This window comes from Xyrauchen texanus, chromosome 19, assembly GCF_025860055.1.
Source record: "Xyrauchen texanus isolate HMW12.3.18 chromosome 19, RBS_HiC_50CHRs, whole genome shotgun sequence".
NCBI lineage: Eukaryota > Metazoa > Chordata > Actinopteri > Cypriniformes > Catostomidae > Xyrauchen > Xyrauchen texanus.
In genome coordinates, this window is record NC_068294.1 from 3,532,877 (window position 1) to 3,558,242 (window position 25,366).

At 39.8% G+C, this 25,366-nt stretch overlaps 1 protein-coding gene across 3 annotated transcripts in view; it reads left to right on the forward strand.

The window, feature by feature from the left end:
* Positions 1-25,366, forward strand: part of LOC127659503 (caspase-3-like) — a 39,250-nt gene that overhangs the window by 3,182 nt on the left and 10,702 nt on the right. Inside the window, exons 1-3 of one of the 3 annotated variants that reach the window (XM_052149360.1) lie at positions 3,932-4,070; positions 5,777-5,840; positions 17,853-17,980. In XM_052149360.1, coding sequence (XP_052005320.1) covers positions 5,779-5,840; positions 17,853-17,980 — 190 coding nt within the window. In that variant the 5' untranslated portion in view covers positions 3,932-4,070; positions 5,777-5,778. Of the gene's footprint in view, positions 1-3,931; positions 4,071-5,773; positions 5,841-17,852; positions 17,981-25,366 lie in introns of those variants that run through there. The other 2 variants (XM_052149359.1, XM_052149361.1) reach the window with 2 other exon arrangements.

The window sequence follows — 25,366 nt, forward strand, 5'->3', positions numbered from 1 at the left end:
CGTTTTTATTCAACACTGGATTTGACGAAGGGTTATTGGCAGGTGCCCTTAACACCAATGTCCAATGAGAAAACAGCCTTCTCCACACCATCTGGCTTACACCAATTCGTGACACTTCCGTTCAGTTTGTTTGGGGCCCAGCTCCCACCTTTCCCATCCTTGAATTGTTACACATATATTTGTAAATCTCGTTCTTTTATTTGTGAATTTTTATTGAATATAGATTACAAAATTGTGGCTAAAGCAATGGCAAGGCGCCTTGAATCCATGCCTTCTATCGTTTCGTCAGACATGACCGGATTTGTAAAATCTACATATGGCTCTGATATGTTTTATCACTTGTAGAGGCATGTTTGATGGTAATTTATATTTTTTTATTTAATGTTCTTTTTTTCATCTAGAAATTAATTTACTTGATCAAACCCAGAGAATGCTGCCTATATGTTTCAAAAGTAAGCTATAAAAATTATTTAATTTAGTCTTGGGCTAATGTTAGTGTTCTAATAAATCACATTGTAGCTTTTCTTCTAGTATTGTGTATTTATTTTTCATTTAATACATCTTCTGCATGGAAGGTTGTGATATTAAAAAGCATACTGAAATAACTTTACAGTGGAGAGGTAGTTAGGCGCAAATTTTTCCATGGAGCAAACATGGAGCGGGGTTTCTCTAATCCAGGAGCGCGGAACGAGCTAGGAGCTGGAAATGGAAAGTCCAGAGTGGAGCTGGAGCAGAGTGATTAAAGAATGCTTTGAACATGGAGGGGAAATTGTTGCTGCTCCGCTCACATACTCTGGTTTCAGATGCCTTTGTAGAAAAGTATTATTCACAGTCAGCAGAAGTGGGTAGTAACGTGCTACATTTACTCCTTTACATTTAAATTTTTGGGACAAAAATTACTTTTATGAGTATGATTTATGGTGGGTAGCCACACCATAAATCAAGTGCAGTTAAGTGCAGTTTCACTTTTACTCAAGTAAATTTCTGATGAAAACATATTAATTTTACTGTACTTCATTACAATAGGTAGCATTCCTGTCGTTACATTACTGGTTTTATTTATTAAGTGTTAATAAATGCATAATTTATTGAGATTTTTGAATGGGACTCTTAGGACAGTGGAACTTCACAGCGGCACGCTGTCACTCGAGTCACATTCAACACTACAGAAACAAGTGAACAAAACAAACATTTCTTCACTCCACACAATGCCTTAATTTTACACCAAGACAAGGATATACACTCACCTAAAGGATTATTAGGAACACCATACTAATACTGTGTTTGACACCCTTTCGCCTTCAGAACTGCCTTAATTCTATGTGGCATTGATTCAACAAGGTGCTGAAAGCATTCTTTAGAAATGTTGGCCCATATTGATAGGATAGCATCTTGCAGTTGATGGAGATTTGTGGGATGCACATCCAGGGCACGAAGCTCCCGTTCCACCACATCCCAAATATGCTCTATTGGGTTGAGATCTGGTGACTGTGGGGGGCATTTTAGTACAGTGAACTCATTGTCATGTTCAAGAAACCAATTTGAAATGATTTGAGCTTTGTGACATGGTGCATTATCCTGCTGGAAGTAGCCATCAGAGGATGGGTACGTGGTGGCCATAAAGGGATGGACATGGTCAGAAACAATGCTCAGGTAGGCCGTGGCATTTAAACGATGCCCAAATGGCACTAAGGGGCCTAAAGTGTGCCAAGAAAACATCCCCCACACCATTACACCACCACCACCAGCCTGCACAGTGGTAACAAGGCATGATGGATCCATGTTCTCATTCTGTTTACGCCAAATTCTGATTGTACCATCTGAATGTCTCTACAGAAATCGAGAATCATCAGACCAGGCAACATTTTTCCAGTCTTCAACTGTCCAATTTTGGTGAACTCTTGCAAATTGTAGCCTCTTTTTCCTATTTGTAGTGGAGATGAGTGGTACCGGTGGGGTCTTCTGCTGTTGTAGCCCATCCGCCTCAAGGTTGTGCGTGTTGTGGCTTCACAAATGCTTTGCTGCATACCTCGGTTGTAACGAGTGGTTATTTCAGGCAAAGTTGCTCTTCTATCAGCTTGAATCAGTCGGCTCATTCTCCTCTGACCTCTAGCATCAACAAGGCATTTTCGCCCACAGGACTGCCGCATACTGGATGTTTTTCCCTTTTCACACCATTCTTTGTAAACCCTAGAAATGGTTGTGCGTGAAAATCCCAGTAACTGAGCAGATTGTGAAATACTCAGACCGGCCCGTCTGGCACCAACAACCATGCCACGCTCAAAATTGCTTAAATCACCTTTCTTTCCCATTCTGACATTCAGTTTGGAGTTCAGGAGATTGTCTTGACCAGGACCACACCCCTAAATGCATTGAAGCAACTGCCATGTGATTGGTTGATTAGATAATTGCATTAATGAGAAATTGAACATGTGTTCCTAATAATCCTTTAGGTGAGTGTATATACACCTGCAACATATCATACACAGCATTGACTGTGGAAATATGTTTTTGTGTATTTTCCTGGCATTTATAAAATACTAAAATCCATTTAACTTCTTTGTCATTTACACTGATGATGTCAAACCACCTGTAAAATATTCACAAACACCTATAACACATCTGACATGACTTGGATTTTGGAAATATGATATTGTGTATTTTATATGAAGTTTTAACATTTTCAAATCTACTGTATTTAACTTCTTGGTCGTGTTACCTTGTGATGTCAGACCATCTGTAATGCATTCACACGCATCTATAACACAATATATATGACTTGGAATTTGTGAATTTTTAAAAAAAAAAAATTTATGTTGTAATCCATATAACTTCCTGGTCATGTGTCCTGATGATGTCACACCACCTGTAATATATCCACAAAAACTATACTCACAAACATAAACGCTCTACAGGTTTTATTTTCAGCAAAATTAAAATGTGTAAATATTTGTATTTGGGGGCAAAATCACCATCTGCATTAAGTACTGTAGTGCATCTCCTCCTCACTGCACCAGATTTGCCAGTTCTTGTACACTTCCACCAAGGCACTTGCAAGTTCCCGGACATTTCTGGGGGGAATGGCCCTAGCCCTCACCGTCCAATACAACAGGTCCCAGACGTGCTCAATGGGATTGAGATCCGGGCTCTTCACTGGCCATGACAGAACACTGACATTCCTGTCTTGCAGGAAATCACTCACAGAACGAGCAGTATGACTGGTGGCATTGTCATGCTGGAGGGTCAGTGTAACTTTATTAAGTTAAAAAGCAAGACATCTGCACTCTGTTTCATTCTTTGCGCTGCATTTAAGCGCAGCTGTAACAAATATTCAACATTCTAAACAAGTTTAGGCTGCATAGAGTGGACTGTTGCATTGTTTCATATTATTCCAGATTGTTCTGCTCCAATTGAAGTTTCATTAAATAAACGGTAAATCAATGCTTTCTACCCCTTCTGCTCTAGTGTACAAAGGAGCTGGCTGCAGTGCCTTGTTAAAACTGTGGATGTTTACTGTCTTATTACGAATGTTGCTTGTATGCTTACATAAAATACAGCTATACTAGGAGAATAAACTCTATAGTAGCCTATTCTACTATAAATTCCCAGATTTCGGGTTCGGGGTTCAAATCTGACTGTATCGTTCGGGCCGTGTAGGGTCTCAGATTTCTGTGCGTACTCTCAGATTAAATCCTGCAGGCGCCCGAGGTAGGAGCGACTCCGAAATTGACAACAAAACGGAACTTTTCACAACAATTGATGAAGGCTTGGTGCTTAATGAGACACGCCTCCGATTGTAAAGTAATCGCAAAATCTGCGTAAACTAATTCATATTCGTTACACAAAACGTCAGCATAAATCATTAATATACATGAGATAAGACTTCACCATAGTAGGATGTTTAATGCTCCCTCCCTTTTGAAAACAAACTTCCGTGTGATGCTTGTATGAGTTCAACTTTAAAAGTGCATGTATTTCATTTTCTCTTTTAAGAGTACATCTGACCACGCAGCTGTAAATTCTTTGCTTTCCCCCTACAATTGATCATCTTAATTACGTCTTTGTTGGCGGTGAGTAATGTTTTTTAACGATACAGGAAATGTTCATGTTGGAAAATTGTTTATTTGAATAACGATTTGAAATGTTTTAAAGGCATGAAACCATGGTAATACGTGTCTTACTGATTCAGTGTAACAATGTCAATGTGTGTAAATTCCACTAAAGACAATAGAGTGTTTCATGTACTTACAGTATTGTATGTGTTCATGTGGAAATTACTGGGAAGTAACTCAGGAAAAGGAGTTCATTCTAACAAATGCATTAAGTTTGATCTCATTTTCAAGTAGCTGACCATTGATAATATAGGACACATATTATAAATTCATACAAAGTAGAGAAGAGTCACTTTACTCCAAAGTTTTGTCACAATTTACTGTCATGAGCTTGTCCCACTTGGTAATGACCTACTGTAGACAGTGTGAGAGACCCAACCTAAAGTTATCTGCATGTATACTGTATTTTTTGTTAAATCCAAATGTTTGTGATCATTATGACTTCTTAACATTTAAATAATGAATGAAACAATCAAACAAGTAACCTTTGGTGCTTTAAGGGAACATGTTACACCTGTTTTAGCCTAAATGAACAGTTTCCTTAAAACCACATTTTCTTGACACTCTGGGGAAATCCCTAACAAGAAAATATACCATAAAGAGCAATGGAATGTGTGAGTCATTTAATGCGTAGTTTTAATAAACTCTAAAGTTCTGCAAGAACACACTGTAAAACAAACGTTTTGCCAGCCGACCCTAAATGTGTTTTATTCAAGTCAGCAATGTTATTTAAAATGACCGTCTTTTAGACTACAGTAGGTTACACCAAAGTCACAGTACTTAATTTAACTATTGCATTTTTCACTTTTCACATTGCTGTGTTTTAATGCATGCATATGTATTTGATAAGTAAATAGGACGTAGCTGGTATACTACTACCATATCAGATAAAGTAAACACAGAGGAAGTCATTTTATGACACATCATGAGAAAAACTCTTCCAGTAACTCCAGATAAAGTTCCTGTCTTTCACGATTCAGTGTTACCCAATATATCACACTAATAGATTAAACTAAACTCTGCATCTCAAAGATATTACACCTGTGGTTTCAAGTGGCCTGTTGTTGGAGAATTTCAGCATTGAGAAAAACAAACTTTATTAAGCTCTCTCTTTCAGAGTGTAGAGTTACAAAAAAAAAAAATTATTTTAATGTGTTGGTGTGACACACACTACTGGTCAAAAGTTTTAAAACACTTACTCATTTTTTATTATATTTTTATTTTTTTTCACATTTTAGAATAATAGTAAAGTCATCAAAACTATGGAATAACATAAATGGAACTATGGGAATTATGTTGCTAATAAACAAAATCTAAAATAAATCAAAACTGTGTTATATTTTAGCATCTTCAAAGTTGTCCCCCTTTATCTAGAATTTGCAGACATGAACTCTTGACATTTTCTCAAGCATCTTCTTGAGGAATCACCCTGAGATGATTTTAAACTGTACTGAAGGAGTTTCCATCTATGTGGGACACTTATTGACTGCTTTTTTGAATTATTTGTCCAAGTTATCAATTTAATTTCAGTCAGGTGTTTCAAAACGTATACGGTAGTGTACATGCATAATAAATAATACTACATTTGCTGAAGTATAATTATTTTGTTGTCAAAACCAATAGATGTATTTATGATATCTATTTTGTTTGTATGCCCCTAGAAGCCATGACGGACAGAAGGCCCAGGGTAGAGGACTGTGTGGATGCCAGACCAAAGAATGACCAAGAGTATGTGAGAGTATTTTTTGGGGAGTGCAATGGAAGTGAATGGGGCCAATCAGTAAATGTTTAACAATATGTGAACAATATGTATGTTAACATGATTTTAGTCTGATAAAATCACTTTTTTGTGTAAAGTTCAATAAAGTTATAAACTTATAAGCTTCATTATTGTAAAAACACTCCAGAAATTGGTCACAGTCACCTCCACTGTAAGTGCCTCTCTGTAACTTTTTAAAGAAAGGACAAGTCAAAATATGTTTTGTGGTAAACAACATTGTGCCACAAATGCTGCCTTTTGAGCTTAACTTGTAGCCAGAATATTTCTTTAATAACAATAAACAGCAATAGTTTATCAAAACAACCACATTATACAAGGGGAATGACTAATTACTTTAATAAAGTACCTGAATAAAATTGCCTAAAATGTTTTCAAACATTCACATTTAAATCATTTAAATTGTTGTACAAGCACAAAAGGTCAACAAAACAGAAGGAATAAAATGATCAAGTCATGAACAGGATATTGCTTTGAATATTTTAACATAGGCAGGGGTTAAATTGGGCCGATAGGAACTATATATTCCAGCATCTTCGATTCCAAAAACAAAATAAAAATGTTTGTTTGTCAGTCCGTCCCATCTATCGTATTCTCCGATGCTGTTTTTGTTTGATCCCCTTGACACATTCCGTCTCTATTTAGCGAGTGTACTTGTTCATTATGCTTCGCTCTAGTCAGTTGTGGATGCTGGTAGAGGCAGAATATTCGACAGTAGCACCAGACTGCCCCCGCATAGAAGCACAGTCCTCTTCTGTACCGCGCTGTGTAGGGCTGCACGATTTGGACAATAAGTCATATTGCGATTATTTAGAAAAGTATCGCGATTGCGATTTGAACTGCGATTATGATGGTAATGTTTTCCACATGTTCAACTGCTTGTGATTTCACACTTGAACCCTCTTAAAAAGAACCAAACTGAGACCTTTTTTTCAGTTCAACCACAAACAAATAAATATATAAAGAGTGAAACAAAGTCTTCTTCATATCCAAATGTTACCATCCACTGTGTACCTGTTTTTGTACATTTTGTGACAGGATCTCAGCCCACTATTCATCAACATTAGTTTTTGAAACAGTCAACTTGAATATTAGGGATGCTCAAGTCAGGATTTTAACATCTGACACCGATCTCCAATTCTCCTTTCATCTCATCAATCGATGCTGATCATTTCACTTTTATCAGCAGCTCTGTCAAAACTGGTTATATGTAAGCTTTCTGCTCAATGTCACTGTTAACTGCATTTCCCTGTTAGTAAAACCATAGTGACATGTCAGTCAATAATTCAGTATACACAAAATATAATTTTAAAATATAAATTTTACTCTATTCTAGGCCTTAAAAACTAGTAGGTTATACAAACTGTTATTTACTGTATATAAGATAGTCCTAAAGAATGAGGCTTAATGTCAGTTGAACTGATAACCCATTGGTGTAATTCAATTTAAAGTGAAATTTTGTATTAGTTTGTCACCATTTCATTTAATTATTTTAATTCATTATTTTATTATATTTAATTTAGCAATACACTATATTACAGTAACTAAATATTTGATATAGATTTATTATATGTATGTTCCTTCCTTTTCATTTTGTTGGATGTTGGTAATATTAGTTCCGCTTTCACTTGTTTCCACGGGGAGTGTAATAAGTGCGACACGCTCTCTCGTGAGAGGTAAACAAATGACAGGAGAATGAAGAGCGCATGTTTCTTGACTCAACAGGTGTGTCTGTTAATACTGTTTGCTCTGCAATCATTTAATAAAGATGTTTGAATTATACCCCATCTTGTATTCTGCGTTATTATTATGATACCGGTGCCTTGCGGAGACTGAGATGCTGCTACCGCAGATAATAATGAAAAACGCTTCACGCAGGGTGCGCCAGTTTAGTGTAAATAATTAGTGTTTAGTGCAGGTAAGCAAACGGAACCGAACTCAGAGCACTTCCTGTTACTCTAAGCATGAGAGGGAATTGTGGAGCACAGAACCGCTCTGAAAACACTGTAATAATGCTCTGACTTAATATAGACCGGACAGAGCAGCGCAAATAAACTTTGAAGAGACAGACTATTTATTTAATTAAATCGCAGCCCTTTGCAATTTAATAATCGCTCAAGGTCATATCGCGGTTTCGATTTTATTTTGATTATTTGTGCAGCCCTAGCGCCGTGGTCCGATCTCTGATTCATAGAAATCACGTAATATGGAATCAACTGCTTACACGTTTCTTAAATGCAGTAGCCATTTCCTTAGTTTTGTTAGAAAGCTGAATACCTGAAGGGGTTTTGAATCAAGACACAATCACATCCAAAGCGACATCAGATCAAAATATTTGAGAACAAAAGACCACTCGACCAACACATTGTAAATGGTTTCGGTGTTATTCGTATATTGTGTAGCCTACTCCATATTGTTGATTCAACATTTATTTTTATTTTGTGTTTTTATTTTTATTTTTCTAGCAAATATACACTATAGTGAAAATACTCCTTCATGAGGCAGTGAAGAATTTTAAACTCTTATAATTCAATGCAAATGTTTTCTTTACCAATTATATAATCAGAATAATAATTTGATTAAGAGGTAGTCCTATAGTGGTGAAGAAGGTGTTTGTTCCCCCATTTAAAAAAAATCTGCATTTACATTTAAATTGTAACATTATAAAATCAGCCGGTTTTATAAGATGACTCCAAGCGGGCAAGAAGGTAACTTGTCCCAGCTGTGATCTGATTTTTGTGTAAAAATACATGTGTAAAATGAAGAAGATTAATCCGAATAATATAACAAATATTTGTTCCACTGATTATCCAAAAAGCACAAGGATAAAGCGACATTTTAAACAAACATATATACAAAATTACAAATAGTTTATGAAACTGTGCAGCCAATATTTCTAAAGTGTAAACCATATGAATGAAAATGCACATGTTGTGATTTCAGATCGGGTGGGCGTGGTCTCGTCTCTGTTAATTGTGCGCGTCTGGATCTTATCAAGTGTATCATTAAAATACGTCATCATGTACACTTTCCACTTCTTGAAATGTCTATTTTAATGTATCACATGATTCACACGTGATTCTCATGTATTCATGTATAGTCTAAACCTGATTGCGATGTTAAATTTCACGTTTGAGCCCGTCAATCCGTCTCTTAAAGGTTTAAATACTCCATAGAGTGTTCATCTATTAGGAATAATCCTCATGTGAAACAAAGAAACTGAATCTCATCTTTTATATTCTTCTTTAAACTGTGCTAAATTTGAAAATATGAAGTGTTCTTGAACTCTGTTAAGGTGCTATATAAATTAAACATTATTATTATTATTTAACTAAATAATGGTGTCCTATCATATAAATAGATTCACTGGACTTTCGCCTGTATGGCTAAATTGATTTTATTTTCATTTCTTTTAATGTTTGAATTTGTATTTATTATTCACTGCAAAATGTGAGCTTGACATTTTATATTTGGCTTGACACCTCCTGCGTCCAGAATAATGTTACATTCACAGACAAATTACAATTCTGTTCATGCAGATATTAATATCAGAAATACCAGGAGAAACCAATTAACAACATATTGTACAGTTGTAGCCTACAAATTAAGCTTCATCTGGTTAGAAAAAAAAAATCATAAAATAATATTTTTATGAATAATAATCATATAACAATAATAAGAAGAATAACCATAATTATTCTTATTCTTCGCATTATTATTATTAGGTTATTATTATGAAAAGGCATATTTTAACATGAGCGTTTCATTTAGTTTGACGCACTTCCTGTTTAAGGCCCTTCCACATCCGGTTCTACAGAGACAGATCATTTTATCATATGAACAGATACAAATACTGATAATGGCTTCACTGCACACCCCTATAAATATGTATCTTTACAATTAAGTTGAATAATGACATAAATAAATAACGATAGACAAATCATTAAAAAAGAATCAGTCAAATCGATTCATCTGAAAGAAAAACTTCTATGATTTACATACCAAACAGGCCTATTAATAAATCCATATTTAGACACCCAATTTAACCCCTGAACATAGGCATAGATTAGGCTACATATTTCACAGAAATAGCTCGTTCCTCAAATCCATTTGAATGAGAAGATGAGAGGAGATTATGAGGGGAAAAGTGCATCCTCCGTAATTCGTTTGGCTTAGAAAACAAAAAACTGATCAGAAAACAGCGATTCACAAGATTTGTATATTGTGTATGTCGATATATCCTATCAGTGGTCAGGGCGTCACGTGAGACTGATAGAACTAATGAAATGCAGTTTTTCCAACTTTGTCATTATATGAAAAGCTCGTCAAGAACGCAGTAATATTTCACTGAATCCGCTTCTGAGGCCCGAAATTTCGCTTGAGTGATTGCCAAGGCAAATTCAATGAGATTCATCCCGCGTTTCAAACATGCCTCACATCCAAACATGCGCAGCTGAAACACGCAAGTGCGCGCGAGTATTGAAGGCATCAGAGTCCCTTCATTTGTGCTCCATTGACAGAAAGAGTGCAGATCTCATACACTACTCATTCTGGTTTCTCTCAATGTCATATGGGTTTTTAAAATAGGCCTACACATTAAAACCTTTTCTAAAATTCAGTTTGAATGATGTTTAATATCAGGAAACAAACCAGCCATTGATATTTGATATGTTCTTTATATAGATTACTAAAAATACCAAAAGCCTAATTAAGTGTTTATTTATGGATTGTTTTTTATTTATGTTATTTTCTTTGTTGCATTGCTTTGAGAAGATGTTATGTTTCTTGAGGAAAGTTAATAATAATAATAATAATATAATTATTATTATTATTCTAATTATAAATATAGCTGCACACAGCAATTATCGGTGTTCAAGCACCGTAGGGCCTTTAAGCGGCTGTGGCTCAGGTGGTAGAGCTAATCAACTAATCACAGGGTTGGCGGTTTGATTGGCCCACATGAATCCACATGCCGAAGTGTCCTTGGGTAAGACACTGAATCCCAAGTTGGGAGCCATCATTGGTGTGTGAATGTGAGTGTGAATGGGTGAATGAGATGCAGTGTAAAGCGCTTTGAATACCGCTAAGGTTAAACAGGCACTATATAAGTGCAGACCATTTACCATTTAAGTCCATGTTCTGGACTGCATTAGGCATTTCTCAAACATTATGCAATAAAGACAATGCACAAATTGCATACAAAATGTCAACTCAATTGGAAAAGCAATAACTTTGTTACATCCACTTTAAATTTTGTCGTTGTTATTGCGCCACCAAGTGGCCAAGCTCCATTTCTTTGTAAAAGTGTCCTCAGAATGAGCCATTACATAAGCTTGTCAAATTTTATGAAAATAGCTCATTCCATTTAAGAGTTATAGCTATTTAAATTGCAGTGGCTACTAATATTTGCATGCCATTGACATGTAAAATCGTTTGGCATTGGTTTGGTCCCAATCGGACGAGCGGCCTAGGACTCCAGAGAATCTTGTGGCACTTGTTTCATTGGGATTGAGTGAAAAACCTAGGACTAGTTAGCAAAAGTAGGTTTTTAACGTAATCTCAAATATTTAATGAATGGTGTAATGGATGGGTTGGTCCTTGAGGTAAAGTTGTTCAGAATAAGAAGAGCTATCATATGATATGATATCATTATATACAACCATTAATATGCACAAAAATCATGATAGCGCCACACAGTGGCCGTTTCTTTTCTTTTTTTTACTCTGCACAGACCTCTTACAAATAGGTGCACTGAGTTTCATTCCAATTGACCTTTGTTAACCTTTCCTAATAGCTGCTGAAAGCTGATTGGACAATGGCAGCCATGTTTTTAAACGTGCAAATGTCCTCATTGATGGGACCTGAGACAAAGACACTGCATGTAAAGTTTGAAGTTAGTCGGACCAACAGTTCCATAGTTACAGACATTTTCATGTTTTTCACTGTTTTCCCTGTTATAAAACTGCGTGGATTAGAGCCCTCAGATTGAGCCCATACATAAGTATGTCAAATATAGTGAAGCTATCTCATTTCATTCAAGCGTTATTGCATTTACGTAAAAGTGGCCACACCTATTTCCTGTGTTTTCGTGTTTCGTAGCTAACGTGAATCAAAAGTTCTAACTTTTTATAATAATTATTGATATTGACACTCCATATAATTGTTTGGCATTGGTTTGGTCCCAATCGGACAAACGGCCTAGGACTAGTTTGTAAAAGAAGGTTTTGCAAACAATCCAAGATGGCAGAAAATTTTTCATGGCTGAAATGAAATAGGAGACACACATTATGTCTGTCTTGCGCCACTGATTCCATTGGAATAAAACATTTGAATCTGTGACAAACGGGTAAAAAGTTATGACCATTTTTTACTATTTCTTTGCTCACTATAGCGCCACCGTCAGGCTGATCAGGGCGAGACTTTGTGCCTGATAGCGACAGTGAGTAATACCTTCAGACCAATTTTCATGTCTCTACGCCTTACGGTTGGGATCCACAATCAGTTTTAAGACAGAAAAATTATAATAAAAAAACTAGAGAAGAAGAGAAATGTGGAAAAGAAGGGAACGAGAGGTTTTTTTTTCATTTATTTTATAAATAAGAGTTATAGTAACCAGAGATGGGACCAAGTCACACATGTGCAAGTCTCAAGTAAGTCTCAAGTCTTAACCTTCAAGTCTCAAGTAAGTCCCAAGTATTTTTTTTCTTCAAGGGTCAAGTCAAGTCCAAGCAAGTCACAGGCTATGTCAAGTCAAGTCCAAGTCAAGTCACCTTATTATTGTAATTTTACCTGCAGAATCTGATCATAATAAAGTGAAAAGACAAGATATAAGTAACTGTCAGTAAATTACAATACTCATGTTCAGTAAAATACATCATGGAATCAAACAAAATTGTAACTTCATAAAATTATTTATTTTTCACTTCTGCCAACAGTGTTTGAAATGTTTTAAATTTTCAACATTGAGTCCATAAAACAAATAACAGCTTAACATCCAACATACTCCTCTCTGAACACCTCCCTCTCTCTCTCTCAAACACAGTTACATACATTAAACTTTGTTACATTTCTCCTCTCTCTCCCACACCCACTCTCTCTCTCACACACACTCTCTCTCTCACACACACTCTCTCTCCCACACACTCCCACACCCACACTCCCACACACTCTCTCTCCCACACTCCCACACCCACACTCACTCACTCACTCACTCTCGCTCACACACACACACACACACTCACTCACGCTCACACACACACACTCACTCTCGTGCTCTCACACACCCACACTCACTCACTCACTCACACAGAGTATATCCATAAGCCTTTTTTTGCAATGTCTGTGAGTGGGAAACGTTGAGGTACCAGCGTGCGTGAACGTCATGGCAACGTACAAAACAAAGTACCTCAGCGGGAAACACTTAACGTAAATGCGGCGTAACTAACGTAAATCAAGCAGGCTAGTATGCAGCATAAGCCACGAAGTGTTGGCGAAATAAAAATTAATGGACAGATTTTTTTTCCAGAAAACTTCTTGCACAAAATAAATTCAAGCACTTTCAAGGACCTGTATCTATGTATGTTTATTTTCAAGAACTTTCCAGGGCCTTGAATTTTATTTTTCAGATTCACAAACTTTCAAGGATTTCAAGGACCCGTGGGAACCCTGCTATTATTACATTAGCTAACTACCAACTAACCAGATAAAATTAACAAATTGAAAGCACTTACTGGGCAGAATGGCTCTTCAAATGGCGGACGAAATTGGAGGTTGTCGTCTGGCTGTCCGCGATCTTAACGTTGCATGTCTTGCAAAGAGCTGTTCGTCTTTTGCCACCTTGATAATAATTTTTGAAGCTGAAAGCGATGACCCTCAGTAACGTTACCCCTCCGGCTGACATGTTGATGTGTTATCTGATCTAAGTGGGCGTGGTGTGTGTAAGGTACGAGAGGGCATGGCTGATGATAGCCTATAGTGTCGTGATCCAGTCATGACAAAACTATTCTCAGCCTGCGCTCCAGCTGGATCAACTTTAGTTTTTTAAATAATTTATATATTTTATATTCACACTGAAAACATGATGTGATTAACACTCAAGTCATTCAAGTCTTCGTGTCTCAAGTCAAGTCAAGTCCCGAGTCTTTAACTTCCAAGTCCGAGTCAAGTCTCAAGTATTTTATTTTTTGTCAAGTCAAGTCACAAGTCATAAAAATAGCGACTCGAGTCGACTCGAGTCCAAGTCACCAAGTCACAAGTCCCCATGTCTGATAGTAACTGCCTTTGACTATGGATGTGGATTAGTCAAATGCATTCATAAGAGGCAGGTCTTGAGCCATTTCTTCAGGTAGAGGACATAGAAATGGTTCTTTTTTATTCCTAATCGGTTTTATATTACTCTTGTTATATTTACAATTTTATTTTCATTAAAAATGAAATGTGTTAATTGTGTGAATTTTGTGTTTTCATATTTTTTAAGAAATTGGTCCATTATGGTTGTGGGTTAGTAACATTTACAATATAATAATATAATATAATAATTAGTCATTCTTGAGATATGGTACAAACCATCCCTGATATCCCTGACATATTCACATGCCATTATAAAGAGGAAATGTTGCTATTTTCTGAAGTAATCAAATATAATTACTGTAGTGAGTTCAGTGATTCCCCTTTATGGTTACTTGGGGATTCCTAGCAGTATTTACTCACTACATATGTAGTAATAAGAAATACATTGATCAATTGTCACACATTATACATACATTTCTGCATATACATGGTGAAATTATTTATTTTTCACATATCCCAGCTAAGCTGGGGTCAGAGTGCAGGGTCAGCCATGATACAGCAAATATTCTTGCACTTTATTTGTTACTCCTAGATCCTAGAACTGAAATATTTAATGTACAATTTTACTGACACCAATGATTATTGAGAAAAGTCCAGATTGAGAAGATCTATTATATATGAATTACTTGTGCTTGTGTGAAACATTGCATTATATTATATTTTTAATACACATGTAAAAAATAATAGTACCTCCCAGTAGTCTTTTTACTTATTTTTTTTTTTCTAAATGTTTACAGACCTTTAGGGCCAAGAGGCATGCCATGTTTCTCAGTATATGTGACTGTCATCATAGAAATTGATGGCACCTCAGATAAAGACACTGCATGCAAATTTAGAGATCACTTAAACCAATGGTTCCATAGATAGGTAGAACCAAATTCATGTATTTTCTTTCCTGTTATAGCTGCACAAAGTAGCAAAGGACCATTTCTTTGTATGTGTGTCCTCAGAATAAGTCCTAACATCAAAGTGTACATTTTTCAAAAATATCTCATTGTGTTTAAGATATTCCACCATCCCTCAGGAAATAACACTATTCACCAATCCAGCAGATCTAACTAAGCATAACTACATTCTTAAGAAATAAGCTATAGCAAAAGACATGAGAACGTGTGAACATATCCGGTCATCACCCCCAAGTTCCAATTGTATTGCCACCAAGTGCTCAATCTCCATTCAATTTTTCTAAAATGGAGTTATATAAGTAATACTATCCAGTCCACTACATGCATTTTGGCTGGCTGTACCCACCTTGATTGGAAAAATAGATATGTTTTTACATAATTAGTGATCTAGGGTTTCACAATGCATTTATGAGGGTGTCTGAGTATTGTCACTCTTACCGAGTATAACCTTTATCACAGTATTTTATTTTATTGTCTGGTGGTGGCTAAGTTTATGATATATAAATTTGCCCCTTCATATGTGTATAAATTGTGATGGTTTTATATTATTATGTTACATAATAGCCATTTAAGTAAAACTGGCCATATACAGTATTTTGTGTGCAAGAATAATGTAAGGGCACCTTGTTGATGCTTTGCACACACCACTGGGACCAAGAAGATTCAAATAGGTCCACCACAGATCATTCAAATCAGCCTATGTTGACCTTGTCTGATAGCTGCTGAAAGTTGATAGGTCAATGGCAGCCATGTTTTTCAAGATATGCATATTTCTTCAAAGACCTTGTTGGGACCTTGGACAAAGACACTGCATGCATTTTTTAAAATGTTATTATAGCTCCCCCAAGAGGCAAATCCCAGCCAAGTTCATTACAGATCCTCATTTTGATGCCCTACAAATTAGTCTTAAGTTTGGTCAAGATTGCTCATTGTTATCACCTTTTACGTGTTTTTGGCTCTGCCCACAAGATTTCACTGGTCTATTATAGCCATAAAACTCAACATGTTTTTGATAATTATTGATGTAGGGACTCAAAAGAATCTTTCTAAACTGGTTTAATTTTGATTGAAATTAAAACCTATCACTAGTTTGCAAAAGTAGGTTTTTCAAAAAAACTTTTGATTGACACTTACGGTTCTTGAGGCAAAGTTGCTAAGAATGAGGAGAGTTATCATATGATATTAATGACTTAATATCCAACCATAAAAAGTGTTATATCCAACCATTAAAAGGCACAAAAATCATGAAAATGCAATTGTTTTAAACTTTGCACAGACCTCTTAGGCCAGGGGTAGGCAACCTTTCTGACATAGTGTGCCATTTTTTATTTTCCTAGTTAATGGCTGTCCCGACATCCATTTGGTGGAATATTTGGTGGAATAACCCTGATTTTCAATCACAGCTTGAAGGGGGGGTGTACGTCATGCCGGGGGCTCCCCGGCCTGAGAGAACGGGTGAGGAACATGACAGGGCGGAGGGCGGGGCCAGGTCATGATTCTGCACACCCAGCCCCTAATAAGGCTGATTAGCCTGAGAGGGATATAGGCCGACTGGAGACGGCAGTGCGACAGAGAGAGAGATTTACGGGCAGCTGTCTGACACCTGTGTGTGTTTGTCTTTTGGTTCAGTTTGATATAAAAATGTTATTTATATTGTCAAGCCAGTTCTTGCCTCCTCCTTTCCCTTAAATCCCTTTAAATCCCTTTACATACTCGCGTGATTAACCGAAAGTGAAATTACTCCATACATAACTGTATCGAATATGGTGAGAATATCTCATTCAAGTGTTATTACCGTTTAAGCAAAACACGCCACTTGTGCTATGCATGTTTTAGCGTACCGTTGTGAAGATTGATCAAAATGTCTTATTTTCATAATGGGACTCTGCTGAATCTTTCTGCACTGGTTTGGTTCCAATGGGGCAAACGGCCTAGGACTAGTTCATTTAAAAAAATAATTATTAAATAATCATTGTAAATGGCAGAAATTCTCAAAAAATATATTCTGAGTGGTAAACTAGTTTTTGCAGCTGTGTTTTAAACTGGTTTATACCCAGTGTTACACATAAAGTTGGGTGGTGTGTGACGGCCCTAATTTTACTATGGGCATCAGTACAGTACCAAAAGGTAAACAAAAGGTTCTTTATAACAAACAATGTATTATTTATTTGAATTTACTTTGTGTTTGTAATTTTGTTAGTTTTCAAGGATAAAGGCATGTTTGCTTATATTTTGGCTAGCTTTTATCAAGTTACAGTCACCAAAATACAATGGAAGCTGTTTGACTTGAAGCCTTTGACATCAACATCAAAAGATACGGGAAGCATTTTCACCCTTTGTTGTTACCTGTTTATTTTGCCATGCTAAAAATAAATCATTATATGGTTAGTTTCATTTATGGTTTATTTTCATTAGTATTATTTTATCCCTGTTGTCCATGACCCTAACAGCACGACCCAGCATTTGAAATCCACTAGTGTAGTTTGGTAGGCTGGTAACTGTAAGTCCCAGTAGGGACGATCGGTAAGCTTTGACATTTGTGCCCTTGTTCAAGACACTTAACTTCAGGTTCATATGGACTGAACCTGTTATATAAGTTCTGGTTGGATGAAAGCATGTGCTGAATAACTTAATAATTAACCACTTCCTTAACTGACTGTAAATGTCTTCCACATTAATTATGAATGAACCATTTTCTTCTTCTCACAGGAGCACAAATAATGAAGCAGATCAAGCAGATGCCAAAACACTTTCAGACTCCTATCAATACGATATGAAGTTCCCCAGCCTGGGACAATGTGTCATCATCAACAATAAGAATTTCCATAGAAGGACAGGTAAGAGCAAGGAGGTCTTATATACCTGGAAAGAGCTATCTTTAACCAATCACTTGAGCCATTAAAGTCATGTGACTAATTACTCTTGAAGCCCCATGAAAATGATGAAACAAATTGGCCAGTTCTCACCACAAGAGTGAACACAGTCCCAAGCCCTTTTGCTTGCTAATATCCTGAGCTGTGATATTAAAGTCTGCAGACATGGACAATTATCAGAGATCATTATCAACAGCACTAGCCGCTATTTCTTTCCATTCAGTACAACAGAAAAGAAAGAGTTGCGCGAGTGCAAAACAAACGCGGAGCAGCGCATACAATTATTGTCACGAACGCCGGTGAAGGCACCTTCTCAATCGGCCACCGGATATCTGGCTCACCCGAGTATGGACTTTTAGACTACATTTCCCATAAGCCCGCATACCTGGCCCGATTACACCACAGCTGTCACTGTCACTATTTAAACCACGTCTGCTTGTTCATTCATTGCGAAGTCTTGTTTGCCCTGGCTACATTACTGATCGCTTACCTCTATGATTACTGACCTACCTTGTATTGACCTTGCCTTGTACCTTCGTTTACGTCTGTTTGCTGTTTTCACTTCTTGTATTAATGCCTGTCTCTTTACTGTTTGCTGTCTGCTGCCTGCCCTGATCTTCTGCCTGTCTTACCACGATACTGCCTACCTGTGATATCCCTGTTTGCTTGGCCATTGAACCCCTTAATCTGAGTCTGCATTCATATGGATCCCAACCAGTGTGCGTTACAATTATAGGGTGTTCCCTTCCGAGGGAACTCGCACTGCGTCGTTGAAAACGACTCTTTGGGGAACGCTCCTTAGCGTGCGCCTCTGAATTATGAATGAAACTATTCCAATCTTGATTGGTGTTGCGTCATGACGTAACATGTGACGGCATAACCGGATGCATAAAAGTGACGCCGGTACACACACACATCAGCTTTCGCTCTTCAGCAAGCGCTTTATGTTGAAATTGTTTGTCTTATTTGGTGTTGTTTGTCTGATTTAAAAATATTATGGCCACCGAACAGTTCAAGAAGTGCGTGCACCCCTGCCCTCGTTTCATTACGGGTAGGGACACGCACGCTTTATGTGTGAACTGTTTGGGAGCGCAGCACGCACAGGCAGCTCTCCAGGGATCTGCCTGTGAAAGTTGTGAAGCACTACTCATGAGAGTGCTGCGCTCCCGGTTGGCGTGCTTTGATGAGCACGGTCAGGCTCGCGTTCCCCACGGTTTTGGTCCCGCGTCTGTTGAGGCAGCGCGGCGATTGAGATCGCGGGGTTCGCGAGCGGATTTTGCAGATGAGAATGAGACTGCTGCGGCACTTTCTCATTCTTCGTTTGAGGATCCCGAGCCTACTGTGAGTGGTGCAGAAGCCCGCGTCGCGGCTTCTTCTGCCCATGATCAGGTCCCGATGCTTGAGCTCACTGCTTCCGAGGAAGTGGATATGCTCAGCATCGATGCGGACGACCGTGAGCCAAGCACGCCAGTTTTTGGCCAAGCTTATGAGGAGCTGATTGAGGTTGTAACGCGTGCCGTGGCCAGACTGAATATCAGCTGGCCACAAAATGAGCAGGGAACGCAAGTTGAAAGCAAATTAGACATGCGTTTCCTGCGGCACAGATCACAACCTCAGCACCGGGTTTGCCGCTTTTCCCGATCTCCACAAAGATATCTAAAACGAGATCGTGGGGTAAACCGCGATTCGTCCCGTGATCTCCAGCCCCAGTGTTTGATTACAGACGATGTTTTGGGGGCATGGGATATGGGCTAAAACCCGGCGCTGCCTAGTAAGCCCTGCAGAGATACATCTGCTTTAATAAGTAGGGCTTACATGGCGGCACACAATCGGTGTTGGTTTCCGCTGTCTCTGACGCTCGGGCCACATCAGTTTCCAGCGAACGCACATCGTGCCGTTCATGTCAAAAAAAAAATATATATAAAAAAACAACAAGCATCAATTGTGGTCACAAAAACCGTATCGACTAAATCCTGCCGGTCTCTCGCTTCAGGAAGTCGGGAACAGTGCTCGAAAAACACCCGAGACCAGCCTCGAGAGGCTGGTTCCCTTAGTTGAAGCTTCGGGAAAGAGGTCCTACCGAGGTGGTAGAACCTCGGAGGGCTGTCCCCCCCCCCCGCTGCAGAGCAACCGCGGTTGCTGTCGCAGCGGAGTCCTCAGGAAATCGGTGTCGGTTCCCGCCGTCTCTGACGCTTCGGGCCACATCAATTTCCAGTGTCAAAAAATAAAAAACAAGCATCAATGGTGGTCACAGAAACCGTATCGACTAAATCCTGCCGGTCTTTCGATCCTGCCGGTATCTCGCTTCAGGAAGTCGAGAACAGTGCTCGAAAAACACCCGAGACCAGCCTCGAGAGGCTGGTTCCCTTAGTAGATTTTGTAGAGGCATGGAATCATCTTCCCAACATATCTGCATGGGTCCTGCATATAATAAAATCAGGGTACAGACTGCAGTTCGGGCACCGCCCCCCCAAATTCTCTGGGGTGGTGCAGACTACAGTGGTTCCGGAGCAGGCTCAGGTGATGGAACAAGAAGTGCAATCTCTGCTGCTGAAGGAGGCCATAGAACGTGTTCCTCATTCAGACAGGAGTCCGGTCTTTACAGCCGGTACTTTATAGTTCCAAAAAAGGGGTTGAGGCCGATTTTAGATCTCAGAGTTTTGAACCGGCCTTTGAGGAGGTTCAGGTTCAAAATGCTTACCATTCCTGTCATCGTGAGTCAGATCAGATCCGAGGACTGGTTTGTCACGATAGATCTAAAAGACGCCTATTTTCATTTACCCATCCTTCCATGTCACAGGAGGTTCCTGAGGTTCGCTCGGGGCTAAGCTTACCAATATCGGGTTCTTCCGCTCGCCTAGCACTCTCTCCCCGCACATTCACCAAATGTATGGATGCAGCTCCTGCTCCTCTGAGACTTCAGGGCATCCGCGTACTGAATTATATTGATGACTGGCTCATTCTGGCCCAGTCTCGAGAAATGGCGGTTCGGCATCGAGATGTCGTCCTTGGCCATATTCGAAGTTTGGGGTTGAGACTCAACACAAAAAGAGTGTGTTACAACCATCCCAGTGCACAACGTTTCTGGGTGTTGTGTGGGACTCGGTTACGATGCAGGCACGCATGTCTCCTGCACGTATCGAGTCCGTTCTGGCGATGGTGTCCGGGTTAAAGCTAGGCCAGGCCATCACTGTAAAGCAGTTTCAAAGACTGCTGGGCCTCATGGCAGCGGCATCCAACATTATACCTTTGGGCCTTCTACACATGAGGCCCCTCCAGTGGTGGCTGAAAGCCAAGGGGTTTTCCCCAAGGGGAATCCATTTCAGTATAATCAGAGTAACGCCGCAGGTGCCTTCGTTCTCTGCTAATATGGAAGAAACCTTGGTTCCTGTCCCTAGGGCCAGTGTTGGGAGCGCCATGTCGCCGGAAAACCGCTTCGACAGACGCCTCCCTCACTGGCTGGGGCGCGGTCATGGACGGCCGCTTTGCCAGGGGTCTGTGGCAGGACCATCATCATTCTTGGCACATAAACTGTCTAGAGATGTTGGCTGTGTTCAGGGCTCTGAGGAGCTTCCTTCCAGACATATAACGTTACCATGTCCTAGTACGTTCGGACAATACATCAGTGGTAGCTTATCTGAACCAACAAGGGGGACTCAGATCGCGCCCTCTGTGCAGACTGGCGCATCAGATAATTCTTTGGTCCCAATGGAAAATACTGTCTATCAGAGCAATGTATGTTCCGGGGGTTCAGAATCAGGGAGCAGACATCCTGTCGAGGCAGGGGCTGAGGCCCGGGGAATGGAGACTTCATCCAGAGGTGGTGAAGTCGATAGGGGACAAATTTGGACCATCGGAAGTGGATCTATCCGCGTCTCGAGGACGTCCCACTGTCCACTTTGGTTCTCCCTCTCACATCCAGCCCAACTGGGGTTGGATGCCATGGTACAGGCCTGGCGAGGCCTCGCCTGCACGCATTTCCCCGATCGCTCTGCTCCCGGAGTCCTGGAAAGGGTCCGCCAAGAGGGCATCAGTCTACTTCTGGTTGCCCCGATGTGGCCGGCCCGAGTATGGTTCTCAGACATAATTTCACTCCTGATAGCTCCGCCACGGCAGATTCCTCTGAGGAGGGATCTGTTGTCTCAGGCAGGGGGCACAGTTTTCCACCCTCGTCCAGAGCTGTGGAAACTGTGGGTCTGGCCCCTGAGGGGGTTCAGTACCTAAATGCTGGTCTATCAGCGGGGGTGGTTGAAACCATACTTAGCTCTAGGGCTCCGCCTACTAGGAGATTATATGGCCTCAAGTGGAATGTGTTCTCCACTTGGTGTAGAGAACATGAATTAGATCCAGTTAACTGCCCAGTGGCTTCAGTTCTGGAGTTTCTTCAAAATCGTTTCTCTGTGGTCTCTCCCCTTCCACACTTAAGGTGTACGTGGCTGCCATTTCGGCTTTCCATGCACCACTGAGTGATGGGCCTCTGGGAAGGCACCAGCTGGTCATTCGTTTTCTCCGTGGTACATGGAGGATGAGACCGACAACCAGGTCCAGGGTTCCTGCCTGGGACCTGGCGGTGGTTCTCGAAGGGTTATCCCTGGCCCCCTTCGGACCCCTTCAGTCGGCTTCGCCCAAGGACCTGACGTTCAAGATGGCTTTTCTCTTAGCTATTACCTCTCTAAAGAGGGTGGGAGATCTTCAAGCCCTGGCAGTAACACCAGCTTGCTTGGAGTTTGCCCCTGGCAGAGTTAAAGCCATTCTGCACCCGAGACCTGGCTATGTGCCTAAGGTGCCTTCTAACACGGCATGGTCTCACGGTCCTGCAGGCTTTTCATCCTCCACCTCATGTGTCGGCAGAAGAAGAGAGGCTCCATTTGCTCTGCCCTGTCAGAGCTTTGGGCATTTACCTCGAGAGGTCCTCTTCTTGAAGGAGGTCGGACCAACTGTTAGTGTGTTTTGGGTCACCTAAGAAGGGGCTCCTGCCTCGAAACAAACCATTAGTAATTGGATTGTTCAGGCTATTATCTCGGCCTACAAGGTGCGTAATTTGCCTTCACCTTTGGCCATAAGGGCTCATTCAACTAGAGGCATGGCGTCCTCTAGGGCTCTCTTATCGGGAGTGCCCCTCCAGGAGATCTGTGAGGCAGCTGGTTGGGCTACCCCAGCACACTTTCATCAGGTTTTATAGTCTGCACCTCCCTAGTACGCCTGGCACACGTGTGCTCTCGCCCTAGTTGAGTGCCTGAGTTCAGTTTCACTCTAGGGCAGGCCTTTTTCGGTGCGTGGCCTAGTGGGCATTCGTTCCCCAAAGAGTCGTTTTCAACGACGCAGTGCGAAGTTCCCTCGGAAGGGAACGCCTCGGTTATGACTATAACCCTTGTTCCCTGAGAAGGGAACGAGACACTGCGTTGTCCTGCCACGCCCCTCAATGCCTGAGAGCGGCTTGCTTCATCGCTAGGCTAATGTGTGTGTGTACCGGCGCCACTTTTATGCATCCGGTTATGCCGTCACATGTTACGCCATGACGCTAACACCAATCAAGATTGGAATAGTTTCATTCATAATTCAGAGGCGCACGCTAAGGAGCGTTCCCCAAAGAGTCGTTTTCAACGACGCAGTGTCTCGTTCCCTTCTCAGGGAACAAGGGTTATAGTCATAACCCGAGACGTTTTCCAAACTGCATTTTTGCACCGTTAAAGGGCACCATGGGAAGGGGAATGGCTTGGTGATTAGCCCAGACATTCTAAACAGCACTGACAAATAAAAATGTAACTGGAAAAAAAAAAATCAAAAACCTTACAAAAATGTACCATGATTAACTGTATTAACTATGATATTTTGGCAGAAATAGTTCTAAATGTATTTATATTACTGTTTTTCATACAAAAATGTCATTTTTATATAGAAATCATAGTTCCTATCCATGATAGTTAGGAGTCATGGGGTTTTAGTTTAGTTTAGTTTAGGAGTTAGAAGTTTTGCATATGTCATCATGGTCTTATTACAAATAACATTTATTAGAATTTGAAGAACTTTAGTAAATTGTAATAATTATAATGGACCAAGCTAACAGTTTTCTCTTTTGATTTCTTATTGTAATTGAAATTCTAAAAGATGGTTTTTGTATCAGGAGCCTGCTGAAAGGAATCTGTAAAGGAGACCCAACTGAGGTGGATGTGAACCCATTGGAATTAGCTAGTTTTTTGCATTATTTGGTCATAAAATGTGATCTCATCTTCATAAAAGTCACAAGGACTGACAAACACAATGTGCTTAACTGCTAACAACAAACAATTATAATCTTTCATGTCTTTATTGCACATATCCCATTAGTGCTGTGGAAAATTAAGTGACCCTTGTATTTAATAACTGGTCGATCCACCTTTGGCATCTAAACCAAGCATCTCCAGTAGCTGCGGATTAGACCTGCAAAATGTTCAGAAGGAATTTTGGACCATTCTTCTTTACAGAACTGCTTCAACTCAACCATATCATTAGGATTTCTGGTGTGAATGGCTCTCTTGACGTCATTCCACAGCATCTCTATAGTGGGCCCCTCCAAAAGGTGGATTTTCTTTGATGTTTGGAGTCATTGTCCTGCAGCATCACCCAACTTCTACTGAGCTTCAGCTTGGGCACAGCAACCCTGAACCTGTCCAGTAGGGTATCTTAATAAACTTGGGAATTAATTATTTCCCTCAATGATGGCAAACAGTCAAGGCCCCTAAGCAGCAAAGCAGCCCCAAATCATGATGCTCCCTCCTCCGTACGTAAGTATTGGGATGATGTTTTCATGTTGGTATGCGATGCTCTTTTTATGCTATACTTAGTGCTGCTTGTTCTTCCCAAACATTTCAATCTTAGTTTCATCAGTCCACATAACATTTTCACAGTAGTGTTGTGGAGTGTCAAGATGGTCTTTGGCAAACTTCAGGCGCACAGAAATGCTTTTGTTGGAAAGCAGCCCGTTCCTTCATGGTATCCTGCCATGGTCACCATGACAATTTAATGTTTTCTGTATAGTAGGGTCATGATAAGAGATGTTAACCAATTTCAAGTCTTTAGCTGTAACTCTGGGGTTCTTTTTCCACATTGAGTATTCTGCATTGTGCCCTTTGAGTCATCTTTGCTGGACATACACTTCTAGGGAGAGTAGCCACAGTACTAAATTGTCTCCATTTATAGAAAATTTGTCAAACTGTGGACATATGAATATGTAAGCTCTTCAAGATAACTTTGTAACCCTTTCCAGCTTTATGCAATCTACAGTTCTCGATCGTATGTCTTTTGAGATATATTTTTGGTGAGGCATGGTCCATGTCACTAGATGCTTCTTGTGAATAGCAAACTCAAAAT